This window comes from Platichthys flesus, chromosome 9 (assembly GCF_949316205.1).
Source record: "Platichthys flesus chromosome 9, fPlaFle2.1, whole genome shotgun sequence".
In the NCBI taxonomy this organism is placed as follows: domain Eukaryota; kingdom Metazoa; phylum Chordata; class Actinopteri; order Pleuronectiformes; family Pleuronectidae; genus Platichthys; species Platichthys flesus.
The window spans coordinates 10,647,529-10,670,614 of NC_084953.1; the positions used below are offsets into that span (position 1 = coordinate 10,647,529).

General features: G+C 39.6%; 2 protein-coding genes across 3 annotated transcripts in view; one reads left to right on the forward strand and one right to left on the reverse strand.

The window, feature by feature from the left end:
* The window catches only part of psmd1 (proteasome 26S subunit, non-ATPase 1), a 30,713-nt gene extending 10,580 nt beyond the window's left edge, over positions 1-20,133 (reverse strand). The window contains exons 1-17 of the mRNA XM_062395059.1: positions 19,953-20,133; positions 18,987-19,030; positions 18,680-18,753; positions 18,212-18,381; positions 17,787-17,995; positions 17,433-17,576; positions 17,006-17,232; positions 16,680-16,740; positions 16,439-16,567; positions 16,249-16,337; positions 16,053-16,131; positions 15,779-15,952; positions 15,391-15,502; positions 14,875-15,071; positions 14,401-14,496; positions 13,705-13,769; positions 3,599-3,713 (exon numbers count right to left, since the gene is read on the reverse strand). Of these exons, the coding sequence (XP_062251043.1) occupies positions 3,599-3,713; positions 13,705-13,769; positions 14,401-14,496; positions 14,875-15,071; positions 15,391-15,502; positions 15,779-15,952; positions 16,053-16,131; positions 16,249-16,337; positions 16,439-16,567; positions 16,680-16,740; positions 17,006-17,232; positions 17,433-17,576; positions 17,787-17,995; positions 18,212-18,381; positions 18,680-18,753; positions 18,987-19,030; positions 19,953-19,968 (2,001 nt within the window). The 5' untranslated portion in view covers positions 19,969-20,133. The remainder of the gene's footprint in view (positions 1-3,598; positions 3,714-13,704; positions 13,770-14,400; positions 14,497-14,874; positions 15,072-15,390; positions 15,503-15,778; positions 15,953-16,052; positions 16,132-16,248; positions 16,338-16,438; positions 16,568-16,679; positions 16,741-17,005; positions 17,233-17,432; positions 17,577-17,786; positions 17,996-18,211; positions 18,382-18,679; positions 18,754-18,986; positions 19,031-19,952) is intronic.
* htr2b (5-hydroxytryptamine (serotonin) receptor 2B, G protein-coupled) lies at positions 5,370-13,472 on the forward strand. Of its 2 annotated transcripts, XM_062396413.1 has the most exons (4): positions 5,370-6,039; positions 6,435-7,035; positions 9,923-10,123; positions 10,405-13,472. In XM_062396413.1, the coding sequence occupies exons 2-4, from the start codon at positions 6,774-6,776 to the stop codon at positions 11,355-11,357; spliced, it is 1,416 nt and encodes a 471-aa protein (XP_062252397.1). In that variant the 5' UTR covers positions 5,370-6,039; positions 6,435-6,773; the 3' UTR covers positions 11,358-13,472. The 2 variants fall into 2 exon arrangements, with proteins under 2 accessions (XP_062252397.1, XP_062252398.1); XM_062396414.1 differs by lacking the exon at positions 5,370-6,039 and having other exon boundaries at positions 6,379-7,035.
* Positions 20,134-23,086: the final 2,953 nt, after the last annotated feature.

The following is a 23,086-nucleotide window of genomic DNA, read 5'->3' on the forward strand; positions in this document are numbered from 1 at the left end:
TGGTTGCAGATGATATGAAAATAATCTGGTGTGGGAAAAGTTGTTAATACAAAACATGTAGTCAAATTATTTTCCTATGTTGATATTTCAAGATAAAGTAGGTAGAGAAGGACCAACGACCAAGAGAAATTGCGCACTTGGCACACATTTTCAGATTCTAAGATAGATCAGGTATTTTCCCTGGCCGTGTGTACATTAACTTGGAATTTACTGAAGACAAAAATCTAGAGTAAGTGCAGGTTTGAAGTGCCACACAAGAAACTATGCAACCTGAAAAACTGCTTAAGGGCAAAAAGATGAACGTTATCTAAATATAGAAGAAAGCATGTTTTATCAATGGATTGTCGTTGTAAAAATATTAGTAGTAAATGATACTTCTCCTATAATGCCAAACGATAATTATAGTAACAAATGGAAATTGTACTCATGAGTTTAGTCTGTAGCATAGAATGAACCAGAACTGGTTGCCATGTTAAAACCATCTGGTAGCTAAAAGGCAGAGTAGATTCATATTTTCATGCTGTAATTTGAGAATGATAGATATCTTGATCAGAGCCTATATTATATGTTGCCAGTTATTATTACCCAATATTAGACTTTCATATAAATATATCGGTATGTAACTCTGCCAAAATGCACCATTATGAAAACCACACAGAATTTAAAAAAAAAAAAGGCAGAAAACAAGTTTACATTTGTTTTTAAGAAATTTCATCCAAGATCAATATGTTTGGTTGTATTTGTTTCTTCTTTCATTTATAGTTATTTTTAATAAAGTTTTTGATTAAATTGTTAAATATCAAGCCTCAATAAAAAATTAACTAAGGTAGATCTTAGAAATCAGTGCAATCTATTTTTTAATATATGTATAAGCTGAAATATCATATTGGACATTTTTCCCTCCCCATTATTGGTATCAGCAGCCAAAACTGTTAGTGGAACTCTAGTCTTGAGTCATTCCCACATGGTTATCCAATATGGACAATGAGGAATAAAATCAAACAACAAGTTCTGACAATGACAGACTTGCACATCCATTTCCAAAGTTATTTCTTTGAGTTGTCCAATTGAAGCAGAAAGAAAACTGACAATTTGTTCTTTTTACTCCATATGCAATTAATATTCTGTCATTCCCAACAGAGCAGAACAGCGCAGCAAGGTCACTTCTGTTTAGTCAAATACAGGAAAGGGGATTATCAACAGAGGCAGCCAGACCAGGAAAATAATGACATTAGTGTCATTCATATCTGGTTGCCTTGGACAACAGTAACAACAGATATGACAAGCTTTGCCTTCTTCAGTTTCCTCCCATTATCCATGTGAATGAACCAGTGAGTGAGGACCACCTACTCTTTTCCTTTAGATTTCTGCTCGATCATCTGTTCTTACAAGTTGTAATGGCTGTAACTCACACCACCAGACGAAGGAGGCGTCAGCTCCACCGAGGCAAGAGAAACAAACTAGGATGATGACAGTGGAGGTAAAATAAACCAGGTTCCATCGGTGCTCTCGGCGTAGAAAGCCCCATACTGGGATGATAAGTTAAAGTGTAAAGCCAACAACCAGTCAACCAAATCCTGCTCCTGATTGGTTGTCAGGGGGTTTAATTGAGGGTATTTACTGTCAGGCACAATCAGCACGAAATGTAGTTTCATAAGATCCTTTTACTCCATGTACAGTTCAGAATCCAGAGCCTGTTTTCTACCAGTTTGAATGACAGTTGAGACTTTACATGAGTTTCAATCCAATTCTGCTAAAAACTGGCTAAAGAATTGTGTAGAACAAAAAAAGTAACAGTGCAGAACACACAATTTACAATTTTAATTCAAAGCTGTATCATCTGACCATTAAACTGAAAACACTGAAACGATTCTCATGAGTCTGTTTGGTGTTTAATATTCAATATACACGCATGTTTCAAACTAAAACTGAACCGTGACTAAGATTTTCATAATGGAAAATAATCAATATAAACAAACTGACTACAGAAAAGACCAAAGCTGCAGTCCTGTGCAACTTTTCTTCTTTCAAGTATACAACAGATGAAGAACACCCAGTCCAGTAAAAATATCCAGAGGCAAAGCTGAATAAATGATGGCGAAGGAATAGGCTTCCTCTAAATGGATGACCCCTTTTCTTTTGCCACATCATCATTACTCTCACTAAGGGCCTAATGTACTTGAGAAAAACCAAGCAGTCAAGCCTAGGAGCTGATCAGCTCCGAAGCATGCTTTGGTCTGATCTGGTCCTAAACAATCACTCTGGTGCTCCAAGGCTCAGGTTGCAATTAGCCACGACTCTACTTTGGCTTTGCCACCTGAGACTGACCAGCCCACATAGTTGGACAACTCAGGAACTGGCAGGACCCAACACATATGTCATCTTTGGTCAACTTTTCAGACTCCAATGTGAAACAACAGGATGATAAGATACAGCTGTGTACCAATTGGAAGTATTTTATCAGTCAACAGTAAAACTAAAGAGTAGCTTCTATATAAATGAAGATGATGGCTGAAGCACTTAAAGAGCTTAAGTCTTTGATCAAACCTTGGAAGGGTTTGAAAATTACCCTTAACTACTGTAAGCCAGCTTCAAAAGCAGATGATAGTCATGTGGGTGCATCTGGGAATAATTACAAATGTTTTTGAGCCACAGTCATACACCCATTTCATGAAAAAACATTTCTAAAGCTACACTTTTTGAGATGGCATCATTAAATATGACAAGAGACACGTCACCTCCCTTTCTAAGCTACTTGTGCAGGGGCAACAGTGAGTCTGGGCTCAGAAGTAGATAATCCTCACAGAAGTCATACATTTGTTTGCTTTAAGGAAAACCCAAGTGTAGAATGATCTTTGCATCAGTTAAAAAAAAAGCCCACTGAATAAACTAAGACAACAGGAGCAATGCTGCAGTTTTGGATGAAAAATTGCTGAATAGTCTAATGGGGATTATCAATCTTACCTATGAGTCCAATAAGAGTTTGTTCAAGTGTTGACGTCTAATTAAGAAAGTACTCATTTTTATATCCTGGAACTGAGATTGCCAACCAAAACACATTTGAGTCTAATTGTTTGCAAATTTGACGTGAGGGTCTGTTCAAAAAGTTCATCCTTGTGTATCATGTGTTTGATATGAGCAGGAAATTCAGGGGTCCTGTTGACAACTTGGTATTAATATGAATCTTGGGTCAATCAAGAACAAGTGGACAAATCTAAATTAATCAAATCACCCTTGGTATTAGAAATAAAAAGGAAATGAATATGTAGCAGTCAGTGTTAATATTGAGGCAATGATGACTCTGTAGGAGGTCAGAGGATGTTAGCAGAGTAGGTGGTCCTTCAATGAGTCAACCCTTCCCATCCCCACTGGGATTTGTCCCAGTATTGCCAGTGATAAGTGCGACTACGGCACAAAGACACCACAACTATCTGGGTGTTATTCTTGCACTATGCTTGCACCATGAAACTTTTAAGTAAAAATGAAGGAGAGGGGGATTAAGACACAGTAGATGGCAGTTATGCACCTTGATGTTGGTGGCTACTCGCCAATAAACCGAACAAAGAAGAAGAAGGGGGATTAAGAAGGAGGTCCTCACCTTGTTGCCGGTCCCAGCGCAGCAGATGCCCAGAGCCATGGCAGCTCCACAGCGAACATGAGGGTTGTAGCTTTCAGACAACAGAGACACCACACTGGGACACTGCTCTGGGGTCCTGAAGAGAGACAAAAAGAGACAGAAAAATTAAGACTAAAGAAAATTAAGCAAAGAGGAGAAGAGCATGAGCTTTAGAAAGCACACTATATACATGTCTGAGAGGAACTGTATGAGACAGGGATAGAAAATCTAATATTTCTGGGATAATACTAGAAAAGGGACAGAAAGTGAAAGAGTGGATATGAAATGCAAGGCTTTGATTTATGTCCTTATGTCTCCAACTGGTGCTATTGTTGAACAAAGATAATTGAAATAACTTTTGCTTTAGAAAAGCCACCTGCTTTTGCTTGCTATTGGATTTCAGTGCAATGGACCAAAATAAAACTACTTTAAGCTAGGAAATAGAAAGTAAAACAAACCATTTTTTAAAGATCTACAGCTACTTTGTATTGATCCCTCAATAGTTAATAGATAGAAGGTGGTCAAAAGGTTCAAATTTTCTGACTTCATTTAACTTCAGGAGGTAGTTAAACTAAATGTAAACAAAGTCCAATAAATGGGAATTAAGGCGTCTAGGATTTGATCACTTCCATCTGACCTGAGCCAATAAATACATTCAATGAAGTCCTGAAAATAATGTGTAAATAAGTACAAGCTTTCACGTGTTTTGTATTTAGATGCGTGAATAGCTAAAGTGGCATGACTCTAAAGCATAATCTCCACTGCTCTCATTGGAATTAGAAGCACGGCTCAACCACTACAAGAGGATTTAACGAGATCACAAATGGCAATCACTGAGAAATCGGGACCAACTTTCAATTCAACATTTGAGGATAGAGTTTATTCTGTATTGGTTTTGCTGGTTGTTACAGATGGGAAGTAAGCCAACTGTACTTTGTGGATTCAAAGTGAAAAATCGGTCACCCCAATAAATCATGAATACATTTTCAAATAAGATAAATTGAGAACTTGTGTGGCTTTTAAAGTTGATTCCTAAATACTTGTGCCAATTTTCAGGAGAAACCAATGGCTAACATTTCTTAAGATAGAGAATTGCTGATATTGGCTGTTTGACAGTGTGACAAAGACGTTTTCCCCAGACTGATTAGAGTTCATTCTTAAAATATGCCTATGTGGTATGTATTTTATGTTCTGTACTTTTAGCAGCACATAAATTGGACAAGGATTTTCTCCTGTAATTAATGTGGGTCAGTTTATACTATGGTTGTTAGCTCAAAGATTCCTTTCTTTAGTTTGACTTGAGAATGTCTCCTGGTACAGAAAAATACCAAACTTAACTTATTTGAAATATGATGACCAAACAAAGCACATAATGACGCATGGTGACATTTTGTAGTAATATTAGCACGGTCAGAGAATTAGCTATCATTTTTCAGCTAAAACATTTTTTCTTTGTATAGTTCTATTCCTGGAGACTGTGTAGAACCAGGTGAGGGGGGTTAATCGTTGCCCTTCTCACATTTCCGTGCAAGATCCACTCAACATTGTACTTGACAAGTACAGATTATTTATTGCTAAACATTGTAATGTCCAACATCTGTTTTTGAAAGCAAATCAGTGCAAAGATAATTTTCTTTGAATTTTTAAAACCAGAAAGATAACAAGGTACAAACACATGGTTTAAGTTTTGAACTTAGTCATCTAAACAAAATTAAGATTGTAATTGAAATACTTTGGCAGCCTGAAAACGTGAGCTCATCGTGGACAAAAAGCAAAATCTTTGGTGTACAAGCACATCGAAGGCTTCTCCCCATACACCACTGCTGCTACCTCCCCCACTGCTTCACCCGCTTTGAAAAGAGGAGAGAACAGAAAGTGACAAATATAAACAGTGGGACGCCTGTGTTGAAGAAAATTACCTCCCAGAACCATTGGCATGTGGCCAGCACCAAGACGTTCATCTGCTGTGTGCAGAGTCTGACTCACGGACACAACGTAGAGGGAGGGACGAGAGAATGAGAGAGTGAACAAGACGGGAGAGAGCCTGAGCAAATCTCAGGCTGTGAACAAGGGGCAGCAACTGGAAGCGGGAGAGAGGTGGACAAGCCACAACATCTGAAAGTGTTAAACCTGTGATCGCGGTAGGTGATGCGGAGCAAGACTGGGGGTTACTCCAACATGTGGAAGCAAAACAAATTCCACATCATGGACTGCTTCAGACAGAGACAGATTTAGGCTTTGCAGCTGAGGGAGGGCATGCTTTGTCACGCTCTTACTTGGTGGACGGTGGAAATATAAAGATGAGAAAGGAAATGTTGAAGAAGACGTAGTGTTTATCAGCACAAAGTTTTGCTTGCGTAACGAAAGACTTGTAGCGCTGTCTGGAAACGTCAAACAGCAACAAACTTTACGCTCAGGAGCAGGTAAGAAAATTTCACTAAATAATGACCGTCTAATTGACACCGTTGTACTTTCATTAATAGTGTAATCCATTCCACATGAAAAATGTTTATATCTCTGTAGATGAACATGTTTAGACCGTAGATGGTGGTCTGTTCTTTTCATTTAGAGCACAAGAGTTTTTCCATGTCTAGGCGTTGTTTTAAAACCTTTTACGAACTACTTTTAGTTAATATAAACCCAGCAAAAATCTCAGCTATTACACCCTATATTTACCAGTTAGGTTAATTTCTTAATAATGTGGAAACAGAAATATCACCACAGAGGAAAGACATTCTTCATTTCCAACTGTAAACATCTCATTATGACACCATCTTTCAGACAAATTGGTAACAAGCTTTCGCTGTTCCTTCAACAGGATGATGCACTGGGTAACGGAGCTTCTGCTGCCTGGGAAAACGAGGACCCCGAGTAACAGTTCACTGTGGAAGTAATTCTCGTGTTGGGATTACTGCCAGCATTGGAGTTTGTAGCACAGGACCCATTTTCAGTGGATTCTCTACAGATTTTTTAGCTTTTCCTCATGGTTTTTACACTTCACAAGGGATGACGCATCCTGTTCACTGATCCTGAGCTGCCCCACACTAGCCTTTTGCCCTTGCCTGTGGGACCCAGTGACCATGCTGACCGAGTGTCCAACACCAGAAAGATCAGAGCCCCGACCCACGCTCAGAGCAGCTGTGACCTCTGCAGCAACATGTCTCAGGCAGTCGCGGCTCCACTTGAGATTAACAGCTCGTGGCCAGGAGAGGAGTCTGGGGTTCAGCTGAGATGGGCCGCCCTGCTTATCGTGATGGTCATCATCCCCACTATCGGGGGCAACATCTTGGTCATTCTTGCGGTTTCCCTCGAGAGAAAGCTGCAGAATGCCACAAACTACTTTTTGATGTCACTTGCCGTTGCTGATCTACTGGTGGGACTTCTAGTGATGCCCATTGCTCTTGTCACCGTTCTCTACAGTAAGTTTAGCACGGGGCCATGTGTCCGAAAACCTGATGTAATATCTCATCTTTAAACAAAAAATAAACCTGTGCAATAAAAAAAAGAGCTAGAAATATGACTAGTGAGAGAAAATGTCCTTGTTCAACAGCCAGATCAACTCATTGACACCTAATGCTATGTTTAACACTGACAGACACTACACTGATATCTAGCGATGTTTGAACAATTTTTAACTGCTGAAAGGTTTAAAAGTCTTTGTATACAAAAACATATAAAACCTAGTTAACAATGGTTCAAAGCAACAAGGTTTTAAAGAGTGTTTCTGTGGGATGAGGAAATTAAACAATTTTCCATTACATAAAAAAAAAGATGCCCTAACATGGAATAAGGAAGAAATCCATAATCGACTTTAATAATCTACCAAGAAAATCAAGTCAACGTAGTTAGAATGAAAATAGTTTGTGAGCAACAATAGATTCAATCGCAACAACGATTAAACAATTTGTTTAGGATTAAATCTAACAAGAAATAGCTTGCAATAAACATGCTCCTTCTCTGAAAGTTTATACCTTGAACTTAACTCCTGGTATAGCATATAACCAAAGTCTTATATTTCAAATTGAATCCGGTGAGAGTGCTGTTGGTTGTATAAGATTGTTTGGCAAAACTTGTTGTGCCCAGTAATGCAAATGCAGGACAATGATCTCGATCAGAATTATGTCTCGCACATTTACCAGCAGAGTTCAGGGGAGGTACTGGGCTACTTGTCTTCTTAACTCTAGTTTAAGTTTTCCATGAGAGCTGGATGTATTACAGGTCAAACTTGTCACAGCTGGAGCTTTTATCCATCTCATCTTAATGCAGAAGCTACCAAAGCCAGAGCCAAGCAATTATCTAGTATTACATCTATATTTGAAATAAATCTGCCCTCTAAACACTGTCCAAATGTTTGCTGTCCATAGCTGGCAGGGTTTTGACATCACATTGTGAACGTATTTAACCTAAATAATAGATGAAGCACCAACTCAACTGTTTACTCTCACCCTTAAATACACAATATATGTCCTTCTTTTCATTTGCGGAAGCTGAGAAGGTTGACTCAAACTTGCAGAGTAATTTATCAGAAAAAGCTGAAAGCTCAAAATACTAATAAAGCGGCAAAAAAAATCTTGATCCCTTGGTATAAAGATTAATAGCAGTCATTAATTTCCATGTGCTTCTCTGTGACTGAAAAAAGTACCAAGAGTTACAGCTTCATTCAAAATATACATTTCACTAGCAGGAGGTGGCAGTGTGAAAAGAAGTTTGAAAAGGACTTACCTGTAATACTAGGAATAAATCCAATGATCACTAGTTAGTTTGTTTGTTTAAACACTTATAATAGGACTTTTCTCTATCACAGTAGTATTTATGTGTGCTGAAATGTTGCATTTGAAAAAAAGAAAATCGAGGCAAATATTTTCCGATGCAAGCAGCTGTGATTACTCTCCTATTTAGGGAGATGAAGCTGACAGTACCATGGTAAGAAAGGAGAGGTCATAGGGACGTAAACATACACAAACATTACATGAAAGGAGTTTGTCTAATTTAAGAGAAAAGCACAAGGTCACAATGTATTCAATATTCCTGGGAGAGTATATTATGTTTAAGAAAAGGCTTAAATGTATAATCCTGAAAGGATGAGACACAATGTGACCTGATTACAGTTGCACTTGTCAGCACTGCCAAGCACTTTACAAATCTGACAGACTGATTAGTTCCACACAAACAGGCAACACATTAAGACATCTGATGTTAACTGTGGAGAATAGAGCACTGGGTGAGAAAAACAAAAACGTCAAAAAGATTTGGGAAAAAAAAGGACCAATTATTTAGTTTTCCTACCTCATCTGTTGAGAACATCCATTCACTTCTCTTTAAGAAAAGGGCTACGGGTCAGAGGAATTATTTTCCATGGTCAATGGGCTATATTTTTGGGGTTTAGTTCATTAAACACAAACCATAGAAAATACCTGAAAACAAAATAAAAATTGCAGCCAACACACATTGCAGTTCTTTGCTAAGAAACTTAACCCACGCCTTTAATGCTTTTAATGTGAAAAATTAAAAAAGGACGAATATTTAGGTAACAGTCGTGATAAAAATAATAAAAGTTTGTTACTCTTATAAGCTAAGACTGAACAAGCTCACATGCTCCATTTCAGGAGAGGGTACATTTCCTATTGAAATACACTTTGGCAGAGGGCGATTCTTAACTTTGGCCTTGCAAGGTGTTTATTACAGTTCTGTACGATACTCAACCCTTTGTAAAACAGAAACACTGAGTCTGCTTTAAGAATGAGTTCAAGTATTTGTCAATGAATAAGTAAACCCCATGAAACCGAATCAAAGCTATGACTCAAAAATTCCACCAAGAGTGAAAAAAGTGGTACAAGAAATGGAAGGGGAGGTGGCACACCAAATCAAATTTAAGTAAAGGACTATTTCCAACAGTCTTTTGCAATGTTAATGGGTGTCGGGACAAAAGCCAGAACAATTACTTGCCAATTTTATGCCTGGAACAAAAAATAAACACTACTGTTATACAGAGACTCCAGCACATCTACATAAAGAGCTTTTAGCTCCATAAACACTCATTGAACCCTCCTTTTTCCAGTAAATTCACTCCTCACAGAGATAAATAAACACCAATCTTTTGCATGAGAGCTACGTCTGATCTCATGCCATTGTGGTACATCTTCCATAACAGACAGTGTGCAACACTCAAGCTCTTTTGGAATCAAAGTGGGTTATACATTAAAGTTATACATTATAAGGGTTGTAGAATCATGACCTCGGATAAACAATGTACAAATCAAAGAAAACGGTCTTTCTAAATTAACCTCCTTTTCATCTTCTCTCTAGACTCTGGCTGGCCTCTTCCTGAGTTCCTCTGCCCTATTTGGATCTTCCTCGATGTGCTGTTTTCTACAGCATCAATCATGCACCTATGCGCCATTTCACTGGATCGCTACATTGCCATCAAGAAGCCAATCCAACACAGCCAGTACAAATCCAGGTCAAAGGCAATGGTGAAGATTGCACTGGTGTGGCTCATATCCATATGTAAGCACATCAGTATAGATTTCCTTGACTTTTGTTAGCACACACTGTTTAGAGCTCTGTATCAGCCCATACTTTAATAAAGTCTGATGTGTTGACATAAATTCCAAGGAAAGACTGGGTTTACAAATGGGGAGAGTTAAGGGATCAGTCAGAGAAGTTACTGATGATGTGCCAAGAGGACAACTACATTTTTATTAGAAAGGCCTGATACAACTTTTTTATACCTCATCTGCACAAGTGCCAATGTTTTGCAAATTCTAACTCTTGTCATAATTTTCTAGGTATCGCCATCCCTATTCCAATAAAGGGACTCATGAACTACCACCTTCCCAACAATGTCACCTTCAACAGTAACCACACATGCCTGCTGAAAACCGACACCTTCCGGGAATTCATCATGTTTGGTTCCTTGGCAGCATTCTTCATCCCTTTGACCATTATGCTGGTCATCTACCTTCTCACTGTTCAGGTGCTGCGCAAAAAGGTTTATTTGCTCCAGTCAAGGGTGACTCAGCGCTTTAGTTCCCAAGCAGTCTCCACAGTTTTTCAAAGGGAACAGGGTGTGCCCTTACCTCAGACTGAGCAACTGAACATGCTAGACAACAGACTTCCCAGGATGCAAGAAAAATCGAATGCAGGCACAACAAACTCTCCTACAAGAGGTGAGATTAACTTTCGGAGATTGTCGACAATGGGCAAGAAGTCAATGCAGACTCTGAGCAATGAGCAGCGCGCCTCAAAGGTTCTGGGCATCGTCTTCCTTCTCTTCGTAGTGATGTGGTGCCCCTTCTTCATCACCAACATCACCTCTGTGCTATGTGCCAGCTGTAATGTTAATGTGATGGCCCGCCTCATGGAGATATTTGTTTGGGTTGGTTATGTGTCATCCGGTATCAACCCGTTGGTCTACACTCTGTTCAACAAAACTTTCAGACAGGCATTCGGGCGTTATATGACTTGTAATTACAAAACTGGTCACGAGCCAGGAAGCCAACCAGGGGCCTCACATGCAGATCGGTCGCTCACACGGATTTCATTCAGCTCTTCTATGGCGGCAAACTCTAAACGGTTTATGAAACGAGGAATGAAAAACGGCATTGGAACGGTGAGCTATCAAAGTCCGCTTAAGTGCAGACAAGCAACTGTACAGTCATCTGGTGGCGTTGTGTTAGACACAATGCTTCTGACTGAGAATGAAAGTGGTAAGCATGAAGAACATGTTAGCTCTGTGTAGATATTTGGACATTATCCAATTAAAGGGGGAGCACTTGAAGAGGCTCAGATTTATGTTCTGTACTTTTTTTAAAGACAAAATGCTAAATTAAAAATTTGGAACTTACTGTTGCGCAAGAAGTAATTTAAGGCCAGGAATCACCCCACACAACAAAATCAAACCTGCTGCGAATTTAAAAGCGAAACGAGGCAATGCTACAAAGTATGTCAAAGCTGTGAATTCAAAGACCGAAAGACAGATCATAACACAGAATCAAAGAGAAAAATCAAAGTTCAGTAATGGAAACACTATGGTAACCTGGAAGCTCTTATAAATGCAGTATACAATATATTGTTATGCCGAACCTTTCAACTTGTGCCATCTAAATATGATGTAAAACATCTCAGACCACATGCTTTCATTTTCAGACAACCACAACTCAACCTCTCAAATCTCTTCTGCAATAGACACATAATGCATTGTACTCTTGAAATGATGCGTATTGTATTTGCTGGATCTTTGGAAAGTGCCCTCTTGTATGTGTATTACAGCCTGATGTTGACACGATAACAAGGTTTCCAAATAAAAAAAATGCTATATAAAAAGAACAAAATTCAAAATAAATGAATGCTGTCTTGCTGAATTGAAAGAAAATTATAAAAGATCTGAGTATCTGTACCAATATCAGCAATTAGAAATGCCTCATTCATTAATATGTTGATTTGGTCATGAATGTGCAAAGACGGACATTTGAAAGTGACTCCATAAAGTACTATATTTTTGGAATAATAAGGAGGAATATTGTTACAATTCCAGGGGTCTACAGTTTTAAAAAAAAGGCACGAGCAAAATAAAACCGTACAAATATCAGAAGCAATTTCTCAAGTCCCTATACACTTGATAATATCAAATTGAAGTGTTTTAAGAACAGTGCAGATATCCAAACATATATCAGTGTATGGGGTTTAGTGATATTTAGTGGCGAAGTTGCATATTGCAAGTGAAAGGCTCTCTCTATCGCCAGTGTTTGATCTGTCCATTCTGGACTACTGTCAAAACATGGCGGTGCAATGGGATGGACTTGTTGTAGATGTTGATATCAGGGGTTCATTTTGAGTTATATACATTAGTAAGAAACTAAACTATAATAATAATAAACTATGTTTAATTCCATATTGGCAGAAAGATCCAATAGATCCTTTACGCTGGTTCTTCAAAAAGATTAAATATAACAGACTTATAAAAAGCATGTCTCATTTTTTACAAGGCGGAACTCTGTTGATTTATTAAGAAAATTGCAAAACATTTAAACTTGGAGATGTCCAGTTGTGCTTGTTGGGGGGGTGGATGGAGTTTCCTCGAGTCATTTTGGTGGAAAGCTGTTCTGGTTCAGAAGTCAAAATTCTAAACAAAGCGAAGATTTACACATGGTTTGTCTAGCAGCCAATTGATCACACAGAATATCCCATAGCCTTTTTTGGGCTTAAAAATGTACACCAAGACATTTGTGCACTGGATAGGCTCTGTGATCAACACTGCTCTGGTCTCTGATGGCTAATTCCCTATAAATAGCCAAGGAAGAAAATGTGTGAGGGACAATGACAAGAAGGTTCAGCCATGGAATACCTTCCATGAAGAACAGGATGTTACTGAAAAGACAACGGTGCATCTACCTCATCAAAGAGGTGTTTGTGTACATCCAGTAGATGCCTGGTAATTAGGGCGTAACAGAAAACTAGAATGCAACGGAAACTAGAATTAAGAAAATGTTCTCTTAATTTTAATCAACAAGAATCGTTCCAATAGTTGCTGATTGGTACTATGTCAATATTTGGCATAACTGCAGCACAACCATTCATTTTAAACATACTGGTGCTTATCGAATTAGAACAAATAAAGTTTTTATGAGTCCTTTTGTATGGAAATCAGCAAACAAGAAAACTATTTCAATGATATTTGTGATGAACACAACCAAAGACATTACCCTTATTACTGTACAATAAAATCTATGTCAAAAGTAAGTATTAATCATTTTTTTTAGGGCTGGCTATGGCACAAACCTTTTAATGCAGGTTTCAGTAGAGTAACTTTGTTTTAATGCTCTTCTAAACAACACCTTGAGGGAATACGATAATGACTTCTCGCAAAGTTTTTTTAGATTCAACAACATGAGCCGAAGTTGACAAATGTGTCCGAAAGTTTCAATAAGTCTCCACACAAAGCAGTGTGCGTGTGTGTGTGTGTGCTGGGAATAAGGAACTGGGAGTTTGGCCAGTTCCTTGAGGCCTTAAAGAGAAAGCCCTCTGTTGGATATAGAGAAACTAAACAAGAGTATCCTTCATTCAAGTAATACATTCTGGAAACCTACCTGAACAAGATGAAGCCGATGGACTCGACAGCAGCCCTTCTGACATCATCGTTCACGTCGCTCACCTTATTTAAAAAAAGTAAAACAGTCAAATCACCACAGCCAATACTGAGACTCATTAAACCCTGCAATTAACATTATTGATGTGGCTCCCTTATGGCTCACAGTATGAGGCATATGCTCTACCATGGCACCATCTGATAGCTTGTATAAGGCACCACCTACAGGACAACATGTTGAACTGTTCAAACCTGTCAATTAGGTTTTGTTTTCAATGAAGCCACTGAAAGTACATTGACACATACATATTTAATCATATGCTATATTGTCATAAGTTTAAGCTGCCATCTGACAAACCAGTTATTTTCCTTGTTGAAATTTTATTATTTCAGTGTTAGGTGGATCTTACAATTAGCACTGGTTTTAACAAAAACGTTCAAGACTTGATGGGTTCTGAACTTCAATCACAGATTCATAAAATGATTAGAACAACAATGTTGCTGATGTCTAACCCTTTAAGAAGAGTCAAATGTTGAATTCCAGCAAAACTTCTTTTAACAAACATGAATAAGTAACCAAGTAATGCCAGCTACAGTTATGCAGCTCTGGCTCTTGGCATCGCTTCAATGCCAGCAAGATAAACCTGTCTCCTCTGAAAAACTGTTGTGAAGAGGAGACATAACAGGAAATACTCACAGCGACATGTAGCAGACGCCGAATGGCCTTGTTGTTCCCAGAGCCGCAGTAGGCCATTCCCACTGAGTACATTCCAGAGCGCCGCAGGATGGGGTCCTATCATGGACAGTGAGAGGAAGCAGAGCTTTGAGACTTTGTGTCTGGATACAAAACCGAGATCAACATTAATTGAGTCATTTACCACATTCATGTCTTACAGAAGGGTTTCTGGCACACAGTACAGAGGTAGAGTCTCCCGTATAAAAGATGTACACAACCTGGTGTTGTTTGAATACAGGAGTCAAAGCATCCACATAAGAACTGGCCAACTGCAAGGTTTACAGAGTGCAATGGTTCTTTTGGAGCTTCCCAACTATTTATTTTTCCAATTCAAGCTGGGGTCCTTGCATGTATAGTTTTTTTAAATTTTAAAAGCTGCACGAGGGCCACAAAAGTACTGCATGTACATTTGCCCCGGGTGCATTTCAGCCTCACCTTGTCTCTGCAGAGGCTTTCAATGAGGGCATCAGCCTCCTCCATGCGTCCATACATCACCATGGCGATTCCAACTGCTAGGCCACGCAAGATCTTCTCATGCTGCGTCTCCTGAGCATAGCCGACCATGTCCTCAATGGCTTGGGCGGACTTGGAGCCCAACATGACGAGACCCAGAGCCAGACCTGCAGCTTCACCTGAGGGGTTACACATTACCATCAGCAGGTTGTTTGTTTTAACCCCAAATCATCGGTTTACTCGTGTATATTACTGAACTAGATTCAACAACAATCAATGCATGTTAAAGATCTTGCAAAATCACTACAAGTAGCATACAGCACACCTTTTTGTCACTACATTTGATTGACCACATATTCTTCCCCAAAAATAATTTCCAAGCCTATCAGACCTGGGAAGGTTAGGTAATTTTTGCCAGCTGAATATTAAAAAACAAAAAAAACACCCTCCTATTCAGAAAACTTTTCAGTTTTGAGATATTGTCATTGGCCTACACACCAGTTACAGCATCATCCTGGTACAGGTTGGATTTGAGGAGGTCGTAAACATCCTGTCTGGCTGTGCCCAAAGCAGCCAAGCCAAGGCCAAGAGCACCACCATGACGGACGATCTGTACCGCAGAAGAAGAAAACAGAGCATGAGCGATGGAACACGGAACATAAATCCACCAACTGACTGTGACTCAAAATAAATGGCTTGTCTCAGCTTAACACCTCAGGCACTAATGTTGTTTTCTCATTATATTATTTATTTGTTCCAAATTATAACTTTATAGCGATATAGGGACCAAAGTAAATGTAAATAACAGGAATATTGAGGTTTTCTAAACTTTAAAATAGTGTATTTCGTTACAAGCAGCATTCAAAGTAAACATCAAGACACTCACATCATTGCTTGCGTTCTTGAGTTGACTGAGCAGGTAGTCGATAATGTCGCCACCATGGTTGGCATGAATGAGTCCAAGAGCGTACAGGCCTCCTCCTTCCTGGTAGGCTGAACCAGGGGAAGTGTCTTTGGGCAAGTAGGTGGCCATTAACTGGAGAGCCTCTTTCTCATGGCCCTGGAAAACAAAGGATTTAATATTCAAAATGAATTACATTTATAATATGCATTAAAAATGTTACTTAGATTATACCATCAACAGTGTGACGGAAAATTACCTTGTGGATGACACCCAGACTTGCTGTTGCTGTGAACTTTGCCCAGTTTGTGGCTCTTGCAAGCCATTCTAGGTTTTCTCTAAAAAATATAAAACAAAAACCTTTAGACCTAACATCACTTGGAGTATATACGTTTCTCAGTCGCTTTGTGCAAAATTTATTGTTGTTCCTTGTTTGGTTGAAGCTATACAGTTACCTGAGGAACTGGTCACTTGTTGTTCCTGTGTGCATGAAAGAGTTGGCTATTACTGTGGCTGTGTGGCACACAGAATTTCGGACTGCGTCCTAGAGTGATGGAATAAGGAAATTGAATGAGGTAGCTGTAACAGCCCATTGAGTAGTTCATTTGACCATGTAAACAATAATTTGGACCTTAATCTACTTACCTTTGTGTTTTTGAGAATCATTAGATCTGTATTGTTGTTTCGAATTAGAAACTGCAAGTGCAGCTCAATGGCCATCTCCCCGCTGAGGATTTTGATCATCTTGGCATTCTGGTCTTTGGGCTCATCTTTCTGAAAAAACACAAACAGCCAAATAAGAGTTGCTCTATGTGGGAAAACTAAATTAATCACAAACAGCTGGTATCACAAAAGTTTGGATTTAAAATCCATCCAAAGATCTAACCGTTTCTGCTAGCTTTCCAGCGGGGGAGCTCCCGGCTTTGTCATCTGTCTCCATTGCATCACTGTAACACAGGAGAAAGACTTATGAGTATTGAATCACCTAATTTGAAGGAACAAATATAAACAAGTGTTTTTGAGATTTAAATAAGTATCCGAGGTCCCTAATAACTTGACTGTACTTAAACTTAAAAGGCGAAAATATGCCAATCCAGACTGATAATTTAGGCCCCGGACTTAGGTTTTCGGTACCGACTGCTGGTGAACCGGAGTTCCACATGGTGCTTAAACATGGGTATTGGTGTGTTATTGTTTTCTTTCCCTGCCCACCTGTCTTTGTCAGGCGTTGGCACAGTTCCTGTATTTGTAGAGCCAGGTACAGCGGGAATCGGTGTTCCAACGGTTCTTAGGTTCTGGATGACAGAGGAGAGGAATTGCTGGCTGGCACTCTCGTACAGGTCAAAGCAGATCTGATAGGCCATCAGCAGGTTGTCCTCCTTCACTAGCTTCTCCAGGATGTCGCTCACAGCCTGTGGGTCATCCAGGAATATCAGGCACTAGAGAGAAAGGGACAAAAAAAATATCAGTTCGAGAATTTAGGTTCACACTTCACAATCCCAATTACATTAAAGCCGCATTTTAAGAAATCAAGGACATGAACTGTTAAAAAGTGCTTGTCAATATTCCCAAACAATGAATGACTGGTTGCATAATCATAACAATTACAATCTGAGTTGGTTGAGTATTTGATGTTTACCTGGCAGACATTGATGAAATCAGGCTTCTCCAAGTTCATGTAGAGCTTGACCAGCACGCGCAACACCTCATTACGGAATTTCTTGTTCTGCATTAGCGACATGCACACTTTCAGGCTGTAGGCAAGGAGCCCGCTCACATCGGTCTGCATGAAGAGATAAAGAAAACAGTTACTTATGTGTTTCATGACAAAAGGCGGAATAATTCTGGACAGTCTCTCAGAAACTAAAACATGGACTCTTGTATAAAATATGCTTGTAGCAATAATATATTCAGAGCTCAGCAGTGCAACTCTTTTGCTTGTATTTGCAAATAAAAATAGAAGTGTGCAAACAAACAAACAAAAGCTGCTAACCGATTCCAAGATGGTTTTCTCAAACATATCAAGGCGCCTGGTCTCCAAGGCGATGCCAATGGCCTGCTTGTACTTGTGATCGTCAAGGCAACGCAGAAACATCTTGTTGACAATCCCCTCGAGGCGTGGATCAATGCTTTTCTTCTCCTCCTCCTCTGGCAGCTCGGCATTCTCGACCCGCAGCTTGGTGTAGTGGTCAATGCATTTGGCTGGCCGACACAAAGAAAAGAGGGTCTTCATTTACTGCAGAATTCAACTACCAAATTCAAGTAAACATCTTATTCCATACTTAATTTATTGGCTTATTTACATCACACTGGCACACAAGAGTACCACCTTCACAGCAGACACAAAACAAGAGCATTGTCACATGGTCACCAAAAAAAATGGTAAATAGGGTCAAGTGCTTTTTTTGGTTCTCTCACCAATGATGGTCTCCACATATTCTGAGTTGTCTGTGACATTGAAGAGTTCACCAGCACCAAGTGCGTAGTTCAGAGATTCCTCAAAGGCTCCCAGGTGGTAGAAAACCTTAGACGCCACTAAGGCAGCGAATGCTCGACTCCGAAACGTCTCATCCTCATACAAGACCTCACTGAGTAGAAAACAAATGGTTACAGTTAACAAGAATGAAAACTTGCACCAAGAAGTGGTATTTTTTCACGAAATTAAATGTATATGCGTCACCTAATCAGCATTAACTGTGTCTTCAACTGCCCATGAGCAGTTTGTGCCAAAGAGTAGCAACTAGCAAACTACAATGCCCTGCTACATTTAACTGCCTCTGTTGAAGTGTGCCAATATGGACAAATCCAGGGGTGTAGCCTAATGTTCCCTACTGTAAGTTTATGAGCATCAGTTACAGTTTCCAGTCATAACGTAGTCATACTTACATTTTATCTACAGATCCAGAAATCTCAGCCCAGAAGTCATTCACAATGGAGTCGAGCTTGTGCAGAGCAAACTCCTGTAAATGAGACAGAGTTGTTTAATTTAGATTTTACTTTTAACTTACACATTATTCATGTTCTTTATGAAACATGTCATGGCAAGTCAGTGCCCTACAACTTATGTGCTTATACTCGTATGTTTAATAATGACTTGCAATTTCTTTATTTATAAACAGCAGTGAACATGACATTAGATGAAGGTATCTCAGATTCTTTCATCTTGAGGCACCACACCACACACTCATCTTACCTTGAGCTGCGGCTCTTCCTCATCAAGGAGGGATATAATTCCAGCTAAAAAGAAAGGAAATCAGAACTGATTGAGAGGTTCACACACACACATCTCTTAGATGACACTTGACACTATGAAGTCAGAAGTGTACGATTTCATTAAAACCTGAGTTGATTCTTTAAGTGCCTTAGTTATTGAATTTAAGCTAATTTAACCTGTTTTATTTATTAGGGTTGGAAATAATGATTATTGGTATAATCAATCTGCAGATTACTTTTATACATTAAAAAACTTCTGAATATCTTAAAATGTCATCTGAACGACCAGTAATCAATATACCCAGAGGAATGTAAAACTATATAATCTTAGAAATACATTTGTAACAGACATGACATAGAAATGCAGGAAGAATTTTCATTTGTGAGGAAATAATGTAGGGAAACCTAGTATCATTTTACAAATGATCAACAGATTAATAAAAGCTTATGTTTAATTTGTTTGTTTATTCATAGTTTCGATTACACGAAACGCGCTTTATTTACCGATTAAACTCCCAAACTTACAGAAAGAGCAAATGGTTGAACCTGATCGTGATTTGCAAAAACTTAACTCACAGTAAATCGCATAAAAAGAACAACAATTTGTTGGGTCGTTACCAAGATAAACCCCATTCGTTAGTTTTCATTATGATGACCGTGATCTTTATTATCTGAGCAGCTGAGATCATATTTAGCACTGCTAGCATGAACGTTACAGCAACATTTTCTAAACAATCCTGTTCATAGAAACTGATGCAACGGTTAAAACCATCCCCACGTTACAGTTAAACACACGGTGAGAAAGCGTTTGTCCGTGAAGATAGAACATGTTTGCTGAATGTCCTGTCACCGGTGAATACTGCTACGTTAGCTCTGTGACTCAGCTAAATCAATGGCAGCATGCTAAAGACAAGCTAGCGACATGAGAACCGAGTCTACGACCTACCGGCAGATGTGATCATGATTGGTTCTTTATTTCCTCCTCAGCCCCAAGAACCTGGTGCGACGGTGGAAGTTCAAGAGGTTAAACGTCCGAGGATGAAGAAAATACCACAGTTTTATTGTCAGTCCACCGAGAATCCACAACAACCAGCCGCTAACTTCTTTTTTGTCTGACACCGCAGGTCCCCTTCTAGAGGACCTCAGCTTAGCGCGGCCCTGATATGCGCCTGACTAAAGATACACACTGATCTATTATATTACCTAATCCAAATTTGTTGTTGGTTGTACCAACCTGCGTTTGCTTTATAAAGTGAAATACTGTCTGGCAGATTGTAATACAAATTATTATTCAGATATAGCAATGAGACACATTTATGGACAGGCATTTCTGTGGGCGAAATAGACTCCCAATGTTGGGTCATACGTCTGTGCTGTGTGTGCACTTCAGTGAGGTCAGAAAATGTTTAATTAATTTAATTAACATTAAAAATAGGTCATAGATAATTTTCTCACAACTGTCTGTCAATGTTATAATTTATAGTAAAATAAGAGGCTGCAGTCTTTTATTTTGAAATTGTCAGTAAAGTGTACAGTAAGTGCAGGTTGAATATTTAATTCAATTTGACCTAATTGATCTCGTCATACTTTTGGCCAAATGTATATATACACAGAAAACATTTTTGGTTGCTTCTTAATACAATTAAAGTTACATCTCCATTATTTTTAGACTGCAAAAGTAGTATAGGTGTGTGTAGTGGTTGCTATTTAAGCTGAGTCTTGACAATAAACCCAGCAGTGTTGTGCATGTTTACACCTCTCATGAACTAGTTCAAATTTCAGTTCATACAAGTAAACATGAATAGTTCACGTTCATAGTTCACCATTTAAATTCTGAACTAGTTCATAGTTCAGTTCATGTCATAGTTTTAAGGTGGAAAGTGAGAATGAAAGACTTAACTTGTTAAAGAAAACCTTATTCATCATTACTCCTTGCCTTTACTGTCGGAATCTTTATCAGACAGTGTGTAAAAATCCCTTTCTGCTTTCTCTTGCCATCTGTATATGAGACCAAGAGCTGTTGTGTTGCAAGTAGGGCCTGCCCCTTTAAGGAAAGTTTGTAGTGTGTGACGTAGTGCATCTGGGTAATGCTGGTTAAAGACGCTGAAAGTGTGTTTATAACGAGAAGTGACGGACCAACTTGAGGTGATGCCAGTGTTGCTCCTGCTGTATATCCGAGAAATAGAGTGTGGCCGCATTCCAAGTAAAGAAACATGTCCTCCTCCTTCTTCACGGAGCGGTCCGGACGGCTGGTTACCGGCCAGACAGCGAGCCAAGATAACCAGTGACAGGGGCGGCACCTGGTACAGGCGACATAGAAGACTGATTTATCATGACGTGAAACATGCAATTTAAAACAATACATTAAGTCACACCATCATTCTCTTAACCCCGGGGACGCACCGGTGGTAGAAGCGCTGCGAAAAGCGGTCCGCTTCCTTTCCTCGCCCATGTTAAATACTTGGGCTGTTCGCACCGGGAGGCTCCGCGGCCACACACACACACACACACATAATCTCCTGTTAATACCAGCATAATTTACCCCTGAACCAGCGCGGAGAAAAAATGTTGATGATGACAAATTAAAAATAAAAAAAATAAATATGAAATTAAATATAAAAAAATTAAATTAAAAATTAAATTAAATTAAATTAAATAAAAAAAAAAAAAAAACCTGCGCGCGCACATGCTGCGCAGAAGTCCACTGCGCACATGCTGCGCAGAAGTCCATTGCGCACATGCTGCGCAGAAGCCTACTGCGCAGATCTGCGCAGAAGCCCATTGCGCACATGCTGCGCAGAAGCCTACTGCGCACATCTGCGCAGAAGCCCACTGCGCACATCTGCGCAGAAGTCTACTGCGCACATCTGCGCAGAAGCCCATTGCGCACATGCTGCGCAGAAGCCTACTGCGCACATCTGCGCAGAAGTCCATTGCGCACATGCTGCGCAGAAGCCTACTGCGCAGATCTGCGCAGAAGCCCATTGCGCACATGCTGCGCAGAAGCCTACTGCGCACATCTGCGCAGAAGCCCATTGCGCACATGCTGCGCAGAAGCCCACTGCGCACATATGCGCAGAAGTCTACTGCGCAGATCTGCGCAGAAGCCCATTGCGCAGAAATTGCGCGCGCAGTTTTTTTTTTTTTTTTTTTTTTTTTAATTAAATTTTTTCCCTTTTTTTATATTTAATTAAGTTAAATTTTATATAGTGTAAAGCAATCTGCATTTAATAACTGATATCCCACAAATTTTAAGAGATCAATATTTTTCTGGTTCAAAGATGAGAAGGAGCGGGAGTCGAACCCGGGTCCTTCTGGTGATAGACCGGACGCTCTACCCACTAGGCTATACCGCCTGATGATCCTGTGAAGAACTAAACACATTTAGAAGAAGGCCAAATTATCATGTGCGCGTGTTTGATGCACGTTTGATGTTATGCTGCTTTTGATAAACACTTCAGAGAAGACCGGGGAACCGCTGCGTTTAGACACGATAACACAAACATTATGACCCGCTGGGTGTCACTTTATTCAGCAAAAACTGGCGCGTCATCAACATCCTTTTTCTGTTAGCTGCCATCGTTCACTGTGTGTGAGGTTACTGTTAGCTGCCATCGTTTACTGTGTGTGAGGAGCCGGGAGGACGCAAATAAACCAGCGTGGACTTCTTCCATATACCTCATGAGGTAGGCTTCTCTAAGCTCGACTTCCGTTGCGCCTTCTACTGTTCTGGCGGTGAATTGTTTTCACAAGCAAAAGTCTCGTAGAACTATAAATCAAAAAGGGTCCGTCCGATCCGTCCGTCCGTCAGTCAGTCAGTCCGCAACTGACTCGGAGAAGGCCTTCAAAGAATCACAATCTGCTGTGATGTCCTGAGGCTGCCCCCTGCTGGCTGCTGGGTTCTTCTGCTGCTCTAGCTTGGTTTGTGCAGCTTGTTATTAACTAAAGTTTTCCATAAAAGAAAATCTTTAATATCCTTCAAGAGCAATTTGATGTACAACCAGCAACCTGTGCACGACAACAATAAACAAAAACATAAACAATGTAAATAAAGCACAATATAAAAACCCAATAGACTAA